Source organism: Chenopodium quinoa, unplaced genomic scaffold, assembly GCF_001683475.1.
Source record: "Chenopodium quinoa cultivar QQ74 unplaced genomic scaffold, ASM168347v1, whole genome shotgun sequence".
Taxonomy (NCBI): domain Eukaryota; kingdom Viridiplantae; phylum Streptophyta; class Magnoliopsida; order Caryophyllales; family Amaranthaceae; genus Chenopodium; species Chenopodium quinoa.
In genome coordinates, this window is record NW_018744497.1 from 409137 (window position 1) to 421436 (window position 12300).

Below are 12300 nucleotides of genomic sequence, written 5' to 3' on the forward strand. Positions count from 1 at the left end.
TTGGTTCCGATTACTCGCAGAACCTTTCATGAGGGCCGGCTTCTCAATGGTCATCCGGCCCTGGATTTCTTTGAGGATAGCTTGGCTATCCTTATTGAACTCATACTTCGGGGAGTATGGCTTAAACTCTTTTTTCTTTTTCTGAGACGGCTGATCAGAGGAGTCGGCCGCCCAGACTTTTTTTCTCTTCTTCTCATCTTTATTGGCCGACTGCTTTGGTCGGCTCTCTTTTTTATCAAACCTTCTTCCATCCGTCTGCTTCCCAGTATTACACATATCAGTCGCCTGTATGTAGGCTTCCGCCTCAATTAATGCTTCTTGAAGAGTAGCGACTATCTTTCGAACCAGGTCAAACTTGAAGGTCGACCCATCCTTAAGTCCTCTGAAGAAGTTAGTGTAGGCTACCTCATCTGGCAGCCCTTGTATCTAAATTCTGATCAGGTTAAACCACCTGATGTAGGAACGAAGTCCCTCCTTTTCCCCCTGCTGTATAGTCCCTAGATCAAGGGTCGTCTTCTTAGCAGGAATATAAATGGCGAAGTTGGAGGTGAACAAGTAGGCGAGGGTCTTGAAATTATTCACACAACTAGTCGGCAGGTTGCCAAACCACTGTTGGCCGGCACCATGTGGAATCATCCAATCCTTGGAGATACATAAGATTGGTGAACGCCATCAGATGGTCCTCTGGATTAGTAGTGCTGTTATAGGAGCCTACTAACACATTCTTCACTTTGGCCGGGTGGGCGGCCTCTATAATTTCCTTAGAGAAAGCGGACGGTTGTTCTCCAAGTCTTAGCAACCGTAGTTGCCAGTCCAAAGGTTGGACGTTTCTTGCCGCCTGTCCTCCAAATAGAGGAGGCTGCAAGAAATATTATTGTTGCGGGACGTATGGCTGGTATGGCACATGCGGAGCCGACTAATTTTTATAGGATCCAGACCGACGGGAGGTGCCGCCTGTCTAACTCCCATAATTTGATTGTGAATACCTCATGGAGGTATTGTGGAGACTGTCTTGAAAATCGGAAGTAGAGGCCGACTTTGACAGTCAGTCACTCTTCTTCTGCTCTAGCATCAATCGAGCATCAAAGTACATTTTCTTCATCCTATCCGCTTGAATATGGAGGATAGGCTTCCTCTTCCCAGGTGAAGGAAAGCGGAACTTCGTCCAATCAACTACTGGTTGTCGACTAGTCCCAAGCTTTGGGTGAGGGGTCGCCGCACGTCTTGAACAGACTTCATCCTTCCAGAGTGGGAGGACTTTCTAGCCGATTGTTCCTTTGCAGGAACAGGCGTTCTCTTCTTAATCAACTCTTGGATCTCTCCTTTAAATCCCCTCATGAAGGTCATGAGTTCGTTCCTTGTAATGGGAGTAGATCCCTCAGCCGCCTGTTGTTGCTCAGGTGGTGGGCCGGCTGGATTGCTAGGACCAGCTTGGTAATCTACCCACTCCCTCCTGTCGATGGGACGCGTGCGTCGGGCCCTTAGGGACCCGTCTAAGGCCGTGTGTGTTTCTACCTCGACCTCATCATCAGTATCTTTGTCTGAATAGACCTGAGGGTCGTCCACTAAACGCCTCTCTTCTAGATTTGGTAAAGACTGTGATTCCATCTCGAAAGTACTCTCCCCAAAGACGGCGCCAAAATGTTTCGGGGTTTTTTGATGTCCTGCGGGAGAGTTACAATTCCGGGACTGGTCTCCTTGCGCCTGTACCTGCAAAACAACGGAGACTCCTTGTGGAGGGAGTTACGCCTCCGACGGTCAAGTTAGTACTTGTTTGAGGAGTAATAAATGCGGAAAAGTAAAGGTTGGGAGATCTGGTTCCTCTAGGGGAGGGGTGATCAATGTGTTTAGGTTCTCTAGGTGAGAGTAATTGATTGCTGAATCCCACTTTAATGAGGATTAATGAAGGTATTTATATACCTTGGGATGCGTGCCAGTCCTCGGTTTAGGTCAACCTAGGGCTGATTGGGCTTCCACATGACTTTGGGCCTAAGTGGCCGGTTTTCCCATCAGGCATGGGGGGAGGCCACGTGTCATGGCATAAGAGGTCCAAGGTGGACTGGTCAACACTTGACACGTGGCAGGCACCAATTGGTCCATGTGGCAGACACTTAGCAGAGCCTGAATGGTCCACTTGTCAGATGATGATTGGTTGGGAAAAATCCCCTACCAAGTATTATACTCGACTACTTTTTCAATTATTTGTTTTTAAGTTTTTAGTTTTCAATTTTTTTATTTTTTTATTTTTTGCAATTAAAATTTTAATGTTATACTTTAGTTTGAGCACTAAAAAATAAATTGATAATTTTAGGCAACAAGACGTTATCAAAGTCAATAAACTACTTAGTTAAAAGTATAAAGCAAGTTTTGCCTTCGGTATGTCGTTCTTTATTTCTCTATTAATATTTATCAATTGACAAGTTATTTTTTCACTTTTGATTTATACTTGTGATTTGTGAATTGTAATGCATTGATAATAAACAAATTAGTCACTAATGAATGTACGATTAAAGTTAGTTTCTTGTTTTCATTCATATATATTATATCTTTTATTTGGTTGCTACTTGTTAGAATTAAAGAATTAATTAAAACGTAACAGCTTTTTTCAAGAAACATATAGGATGTTTATAAAATAAATTTAACTTATAATTAATTTCAGGTAAACAAATTAAATATGAACAAACAAAAATCTATTGCCTCCTTTTTCAAACGAAAAGAGCCAGAAAATGACACACCACCCGACGAAAATAATCCAGTTAATGAAGATACTTCTACCCGGACACATAATCATGAAGAAGGTCCATCAATCATTGATAATGACAATGTGGATATCAAATCTTTAGAATGTGATCCAGGGTTACGTCCTCTAATATGAGCTTATCCAGTTGAAAAATGAAATGAAATACGACGTGCTTATATTAAAATGGGGCCTTATCAACCTCAATTGACAGAATATCACTTTTTAAGGCCTACAAAGCATTGTCACCGATTTCAATCTACGTGGTTTGCTAAGTTCCCAGATTGGTTGGAATATTCACCTTCTAAAGATGTTACATTTTAATTTGTCTACCTTGTTATATGTTTACTGAAACACCAAATTCTCGATTTAAAACATTTACTTTGACTGGATTCAAAAATTGGAAAAAAGTCAATGACGGGAATCGTTCGTTGTGGGTTCCTTGCTCATATTAGAGAAGGTCCATGTACAACTCATCAAAATGCGGTTCAATTATACAGGATTCTTCTAAGCTAAAAGGAAAGATTTGTAATGTTTTTTTACAAGCAAAATGAAATGCAAATCAAGCAAAATCGATTGCGTTTAAAGGCCTCTATTGATGTCATCTGCTTGTTAACTTCACAATCTTGTCCTTTAAGAGGCCATAATGAAACAAATAATTCAGAGAATCAAGGAAACTATCTTGAATTTAGAAAGGTGTTGGCTGCATATAATAAAGATGTTTCTAAAGTTATACAACAAGCTCCTTATAATGCCAAATATACTACTCCCTCGATTCAAAAAGAGATTCTCCATATTATTTCAAATAAGGTTCGCAACTATATTAGGCAAGAAATTGGTAACTCTAAATTCTTTATTATTGTTGATGAGGCTCAAGATGAATCTAAAACAGAGCAACTGGATCATGTTTTAAGGTTTGTTTACAAATATGAAACAATTAGGGAGCGATTTTTTTTTACCTTAATTATACGAGTTTTTGATACCACGGCAGCAACACTTAAAAGAGAATTGTGTTCAGTTCTTGCTCGACATAATTTATCTGTTGAAAATAGTCAAGGGCAAGGATATGATGGTTCTAGTAACATGAGAGGTGAGTGGAATGGTTTGCAAGCATTATTTCTTTCTGATTGTCCATATGCTTATCATGTCCATTGTTTTGCTCATTGCTTACAATTAGCATTGGTTGCCGCATCTAGAGATGTTAGAATAATACATCAGTTTTTTTCAAATTTGACTTTCATCATCAATTTCATTGTTTCATCTCCTAAATGTGTTGACCAATTGCAATCCGTCAAATCTGATGAATTTAAAAGGCTATTATCTATTGGTGAAATAGACAGTGGTAGAGGAGCTAATCAGATGAGTTCTTTAAAAAGAGCTGGAGATACACGTTGGGGTTCACATCTTTACTCTATTCGTAGCTTGATGAAAATAATTGATGCAACAATGTTAGTACTTGAACACATCACGAATGATAAGTCTTGTAATTCTTCTCAACGTGGGGATGTTGATGTTGCTTTAGATCTAATGATTTCCATTGATTTTGTGTTCATTGCCCGTTTAATGGAAGAAATTTTGGGAATTGCTAATGTTCTATGTCAATCCTTACAACAAAAATCCTAAGATATTGTGAATGCTGTGAAATTAGTCTCTACAAATCATGAACTAATTCAGGATATGAGAGAAAATGGATGGGAAATTTTTTTAGATTCGGTGGTATTGTTTTGTCAGCAACATAATATTTTGATATCTGATATGAATTCTCCTTATATAGCTCATAGGAATTGAGCTCGTCATCAACAAGATCAAGTTACAATGAATCATTTTTATCAAGTTGAAATATTTTTGGGTGCAATTGATAAACAATTACAAGAGCTAAATCGCAGATTTAATGATGACGCTTTAGAGCTCTTAAATTTATCATCTTTGTTAGAGCCTAAAGATAGATTTAAAAATTTTGATCTTGATAAGGTTTGCTTGCTTGCAGAAAAATACTACCCCATGGATTTTACGGAGCAAGAAAGGTACAATTTGAGGTTTCAATTACAACACTTTTTTTGTGAAGCAAAAAATGAGCCTAGTTTAAATCATCATTCTACCTTGGAGGAAGTTTGTGAACACTTGGCACAAATAGGAAAATCAAATGTATACTTTTTGTTTGATAGACTAATACATCTAGTTTTGACCCTTCTTGTCTCAACAGCTACAACTAAAAGGGAATTTTCAGCAATGAAGATCATGAAATCAAGACTGCGTAACAAGATGGAAGATGAGTTTTTGGCCGATAATTTAGTTATTTATATTGAAAGGAAGATTTCTAAGTCTTTTAGTACTAAGTCAATAATTGATGATTTCAAATTATTAAAAGAAAGACGAGTCTTACTTTAATAGTTTGCTAAAAAATTAGATTGTGACATTTGTATGAGAAAGAATTTGATTGTGACACATACATTTTTTAAAAAAAAAATTTGGTAATATTTATTATATTTAGCTATATTCTTATACTCCTTGGTATTTATAAGCTAATCTCACATTGAATTTTTAAATAATTGTTGTATGCTTATGTTATTATATTCTTGTTTTAGACGTACACTTATGCTAGAAATTATTGGCCTCCAAAAGAAAAGGTTTCAAGATCCGCCACTACTGAAAATAGTCAAATTGAGCCTAACCCTGTGATTCAAAAAGTGGTTCCTATTGTTAGTTATAGGCAACACAACAACTTGAACGCTCCCTACTGTTGAGGAGGTGCACACATCATTATTTCAAATACATCCGACGAAAGCTCCCGAGCCCGACGGTATGTGCCATTTTTTTCAAACATTTTGGGACATTGTGGGTTTGGATGTAATTGATAAAGTGCTTAATATATTGAATAATAATGGTGATCTAGGTTCTATTAATCAAACTCATTTAGTTTTAATTCCGAAATAAAAAGAGTGTGAGTCTCCTATTGATTATAGACCTATTAGTTTGTGTAATGTGATGTATAAAATTGTCACCAAAGTACTAGCTAACAGATCAAAGTTAGTACATCCTTTTATTATTCATGAGTCCCTGAGTGGGTTTGCTCCGGGGAGACTGATCACAAATATTGTTCTAGTTGCTTATGAATGCTTTCATTATCCGAGGAAAAAGAAGAAAGGGAAAAAGGCTTTCTAGGTCTCAAACTTAATATGAGCAAGGCACACGATAGAGTAAAATGGGTGTTCTTGGAAAAAATAATGCTAAAGTTAGGTTTGTTGGAGACTTTTGTGGGCTTGATAATGAAATGTGTGAACTCTGCAGAGTTTGATGTTCTAGTGAATGGGCAAACATCGAGATGTTTTAAGCCGAGTAGGGGTCTGAGGCAAGGTGATCCCCTCTCACCTTTCCTGTTCATTATGTGTGCAGAAGGCTTATCGACCCTGACTTGGGATGCTAAAAATAAGAAGCTTGTCCATGGTGTCAAAATCGGTAGGAATGTTAATCCAATTTCCCACTTATTTTTGCGGATGATAGTTTTCTTTTTATGAGGGCGATGGAGGAGGAAGTAGACAATGTGCTTAATATTCTTTCTACTTATGAGGTGGCCTCAAGACAAAAAATGAATATGGACAAGTCGAAAGTGTCTAAGAACGGAAAAATTTACTTCAAATGAAGTTATCTTTTAAGGCTCTACATTGAAGGACATGATAAGTATCTTGGGTTTCCGACCTATACTAGTGACTCGAAGAAACAAGTGTTCCAAAATATTCGGGATCGTGCCTGGAAAAATTTAAGGGGTGGAAAGAGAAATTTTTGTCTCAAGCGAGTATAGAAGTATTGATAAAGTCAATCGCACAAGCAATTCCAACTTATGCAATGCAATGTTTCTTTATTCCGGCTAGCATCCTGAGTGACATTGAAAAGTTGTATCGTCAATTCTTTTGGGGGAAAAAGGGTGAGGAGAGAAGGATGTGTTGAATTGTGTGGGGAAAGATATACACTCCTAAGAAAAAAGGAGGCTTGGCTTTAGAAACATGAAGAATTTCAATAAGGCTTTTCTTACTAAACAAGCGTGGCGAATCTTGAAAACTCTCTAGTGGCGAGGGTTCTAAAAGGGAAGTATTTTCCCCATTCGAATTTACTTGATGCTAAAGTGTGTTCAAATTCGAGTTATACTTGGAGATCGATCATAGGGGCTCGTGATTTTCTTGTGAAAGGTGTTAGAAAATCTGTGGGAAGTGGTTCAACCATTCACATTTGGAATGACCGGTGGGTTCCCAACCTCCCTACATTTAAAGTGTTTTCGAGACAAAGTTCGGATGATGGGGAGCCAACTCTTGTTTGAGATATTTGGTTGAACAATTCTTGGAATACTCAGGTTCCAGTTGACACATTCTCTTCGGCCGAGGTTAATGAAATCTGTAGACTACCTATCCCTCTCTATAATAGGATGGATGCTTGGGTGTGACATTTTACCAAGGACGGGCGCTACTCGGTGAGAAGTGCATACAATCTGGTCACTACGGAGCAGAAAAATAATAAGCCTACTACTTCTAAACCGAATTGCAACCTTGATTGGAATGTAGTATGGTATGCTGATGTGCCTCCAGAGACCAAACTTTTTGTGTGGCGTACTATTAAAGGAGCAATAATGGCTCGTTAGTCTTTGGTGCAAAGAGGTATGAACACTTATCTTATTTGTCCTATGTGTGGTGATGAAATTAAAAGTGTTTTGCATATGCTGCTCTTTTGTAAGGACGCAAAACTATTGTGGTATCTTTTTCTACTTCGACTAGAGATGGAGAGATATGAGGGGGGTTCCTTTTGTGATTGGTGTGTTGTTGTTTGAAAGAGCCATAAGGATCAGACATGGTGGAGTGTGTTCTGGAGCTTAATGTGGGGGTTAGGCTTCGTAGAAATGCATGGATTTTCGAGGGGTGGAAGAAGGATGTAACTGAGGTTATCCACAAGGTTGTGAGGCTTGTTGGGGACATCACACAGCTCAAGAATCTCCCTGCTCACTTTCTACTCGACCCTAATTGGATTGAAGATGGAGTTTTCCTTCACAAGGGGTGATAAAAATTAATTCTGATGCTACCATATTCAATTTGATTTGCGTGGGGTTAGGGGGTGTTATGCGTGATGATGTGGGTGATGTTGTTGCCTCAACTTGCCTACGACTTAGGGGTAAGTTCGATGTTGACATTGCCAAAGCTCTTACTATGAGGCACACATTGCTTATTGCTTTGGAGTCGGGATTCAGGAGAGTATGTGTGGAAACGGATTGTCTCAAATTGCACAACCATATTTCAAAAGGGAATGTTCCTTTTACCGAGTTCGGGTTGATTGTTTATGATATTCTCTAGCTTGCTAAAGGCTGCAAGACTTGTTCTTTCTCCTTTGTTAAAGAAAAAAGGAGTGGTAATTGGGTTGCTCATGAACTAGCTAAACTTTGTTCCTCTTTTGATAGTCTTAGAGTTTGGATGGAGGAGGTACCTACTTGTAGGGAATATTTCAACACTCAACTTTGAGCCTCACTGTGGTCATGCATTTAAGCATGGTGGCGTCCAAAGGGAAAGAAGTTAGAGATAAAAGAGTCGCCAACAAGTTTTAGGAACTTGTAAACCGTTCACGGGTGTGAAGGTTACACCCCATTCACGATCACGGAGATCGCTAACTCCATAGTGGTCCGGAACCATGACTGGATATTCGGGGATGATGGTACGAATCCAACCTAAAAAAGATTGAACCCGCCCTAAATCGGCCTCTACTTAATTCTTATGATATTCATGTGTGCTTTCCGATCAACATACATACAACAAATTAATCCTAAGCATATTTAATCTATATTGGTTGATTATTAATGCACAAATAAATCTATTATTGGCGATCACTCGAATTAAAATCATATTAAGCCTAAATCAAATTATTAATTATCTTATTATGCGTGATTTCAAGTACAAATTCCCCTTAAACCTGCAGAAAGGGCGTGATCAAGCAATAACAATAAATCACCATAATCAGGCAACATGATAGTTATAATTGACACAACAAATCATCATAATAACATCATCAAAACATCATTAGCAAGACCCTAGGCATGATGCTAAACGGATAATAACAAACCCTATCATGTCACTAAATAATAAAAATCAAACCTATAGCCTAAACATGATACTAGAAACATGATATTAGAAATATTAAAATAACACCCTAACTTGATACTAGAAATCAAAATCAACATCCTAACATGATACTAGGAATTAAAATAATACTCTAAGCATGATTTCTACACTTAAAGAATAGATATTAGGGAGATCAAATTACTCACTTAAATGTCTCGTATCTCTTTCTATAAAAACAATAAACACGTTAGTAACTTCAAGAAATATAAACCAAACAATTGAAATAGAGATTAGGGACCAAACCCTCAGAAATATCAACCTTTCACGTCGAGGTCGAAGGCAATTACGAGAAGGGCTTAGAGTATTCAAGTCTCGCAAAGGTCGTATGGTGTGTGATGTGTTTAGGCTAAGAAAGAGAAAGAGAAGAAGCTTAAAGCTTAGAGAGGGAGATTAAGATGATGATTGTTGGTTCATGAAAACGAAGGAAAACGACCCTATTTATAGGGAATAAACGAGAGAAAAGATCATAAAAGTCAAAATTCGACTCGGAGTAAAACGCTTTTCATCGCGTAACGATGGTTACATCGCGGTGCGATGCTTATATCGCTGCGCGATATTAGCATCGCTTTGCGATATTTCCATCACTGCGCGATGCTTTTCAGCAGATAAGATCCGTACGGAATCCGACTTCCAATCAAACTAGGTTAGTCGAACAGTCGTACTTATCCTCATTTTATCATAATTAAATCTATTAAAAAACAAGTGTTTTATCCGAAGTAAAATTCTTAAATTTTATCGTTTCAAAAACAGGATAAATTAGAACCTTCTAGAGGATTCTAGAAGCTAATAATAACTCCTAAGGGTTTTAGAAATGATGTTAAAGGTTAATGGACCCTCCACATGGTCATTGGGTCATAGGTAAGGCTCGGTTTGGGCCCAGTTTAATATTTTGATCATAACTTCCTCGTTATAACTCGGATTTGGGCTTATAATATATCGTTGGAAAGCTCTTTCAAGCCCCATCCAACTACACATTTATTGGACCCAGATTATGGACCAAAATGAACAGGCTCGGACGTTTTTATAAAGATGACACGAAATGAATGATTTTCAAAGACACAAAATGAATGATTTTGAGTTTAAAGGCGCGAAATAAATGATTTTGGCTAAAAACATTTAAAGAAAGGTTAGAAACGGTCAAGGCTAAAGGGGACTTCACGAGACTCTTCAACTCTTCACCTAACTCAATAATCAAAGACGTGAAAGGTACTCATCACTGGGTTTGGTTTTTGGGGAGACACAATCAGGTGTCTACACTACTGGTATTTTGAACTTTGTAATGGCTGATTTAAGCCCCTTGGGTGATTAATAAAGTTTTGTGCTTGCTTGCTCGTCAAAAAACAAAACCAAAAAAAACAAAACAAAAATAAAAAAGAAAAAAGAAAAACAAAAAAAATGTTGGAAAACATTAAAATCTTTACCAAAATAAACCGTTTGCAATAATCCATCGGCGAAAATATTCAAGCCCATTTATGAAATGAACATCATGTACCCTAGGGGGCGGAGCCACGTTAAAACAAGAGGGGACAACTGTCCCCCCATTTTCAATTTTTTTTTTTATTTTTTTTATTTTTTTTTGGGTTTAAAACAATACGGTTTATAGTTATAAATATTTTACACATGCAATTAATGTTAGAAATATGACTATGGTCTGGCGGTTGAGTTAGGATTAAAGTTTACCTTGGAATCTTGGTTTGAATCTTATGTCTAGCGTTTTACTATTTGTTTTTCTGTTGGATTGCTCTTTTTTTTTCTCTATTGGATTACTCAAAGTTCAACAAGTGTTTTTTTTTCCTCTCTCCTATTTCTTGTTTTTGGATTTTTTTTTCATTTCTTGTTGTTGGATTTCATTAAAACTTCGTACTACTTTGTTGATAGTGATTACGTTTCGAATGAGTTACTTCATACAAATACATATCTCCATTAATTAAATATATGTCACTAAATTTTAAATATTATTTATATATGGAGTGCATTTGTAATAATTGATTGATTACAAAATGTTGCGTTTAGTTTTTTCAAATGTCATTCCAAACTCCTTCATATTTATCATCAAATTGTTTAAAGACTAATTATTTGACTTTATGATAAGGCAATTGATTTGTATTTATCAATTATTGGATTACATAACTTGTAATTGGGGTTTACATCAAACATTTATTCATTTTTTGGATACTTTTTTTAATATACGATAAAACATTTTTACTCCTCTTTTGCCATATAGGAATCAGTCAAATGCGATTTCAAATAAAAATTAAACAATTTGGGTGATCAGTTTTTTTTTTTTTTTTTGAGATTTTTGTCATAACATTAAACCTCCTAAAATTGTCCCCTCAGATTAGAAATTCTGGCTCCGCCATTGGTGTATCCGGATGTATAGCAAAGTAAACAAGGTCGGCTATTGGGCTGTGCAAACAGCCCAACAACACAGGGCCCCAAATTTCTTGGGCCCTATAATCTGGAATTTAAGTTTAGGATGAAACTAAATTTGAGTGAGGCTGTATGTCTTAAGTATAAGATGACTGAGTTGGTGGTAAATTCACAAACATTAGAGCCTTGTTGAGTTGCCCCCTTTGGGGGATTGGATTCGAAACTCCTTCCCAACACAAATACTTCATAATAATAACTCCGTTTTTTTATTAGCTAACACGTTTTGACTTTAGCTAAGGATGGCAATTTAATCCGAGTTCGATTCGAATCCGACCCAATCCGAAGAAAAAACATCCAATCCAAATCTGTTTAAAATTAGTCCGAATCCGAATCTGAATCCGATAAATAGATCTGAATCCGAATAGGAGGTGGATCGGACTTGGACCCTGCACAAAGTCCGACCGAGTCCGATTCGATCCGAGTCCAAGTATGAGGATATGCTTGTTTGTAGCAAATTTTTATTATAGAACTTAATTAATAAATAAATTATGTTATTTTTAGACTTTATACCCTATGTTTTTTCTAATTTTTTCCGCACCAATATGATATAAGAAATAATGTTTATTGGGGACAATATAAGCAATTATAGGTATATCATACATTAAAAAAAATATTCAGATCATTTCGGAGGTCCAAATAAACGGACCGAATTCAGATCCAAAAATTACGAGTCGTATCGGACTCGAACTCGGATTTTTCGGATTTGGATTCGGATTCGGATCCGAGTCTAGGATCATTTACTAAACGGATCAGATTCGGATTTAGCCGCATCCAACCCGAATCCGATCTGTCGTCATTCCTAACTTTAGCACTATTCACACACTTCCCTTTGACTGTGTTTTGTGATTTATATATAATGAAAAGTATAGTGATGTGAGATCTTGTTAGAATTGTCACAATATATATTTTCTAAATATCAATTTTTTATAACTTTTGCTTATCGAATATTAAAGATATTATTGGTTAAATTTGTGTATTTGC

The 12300-nt window shown here is 36.9% G+C and overlaps 1 protein-coding gene across 1 annotated transcript; it reads left to right on the forward strand.

Annotated features, from left to right (window-relative positions):
- The first annotated feature begins 3292 nt into the window (after nt 1-3292).
- On the forward strand, nt 3293-4360 carry LOC110697720 (zinc finger MYM-type protein 1-like). Its single transcript, XM_021875098.1, has one exon. The coding sequence runs from the start codon at nt 3293-3295 to the stop codon at nt 4358-4360; it is 1068 nt and encodes a 355-aa protein (XP_021730790.1).
- Nucleotides 4361-12300: the final 7940 nt, after the last annotated feature.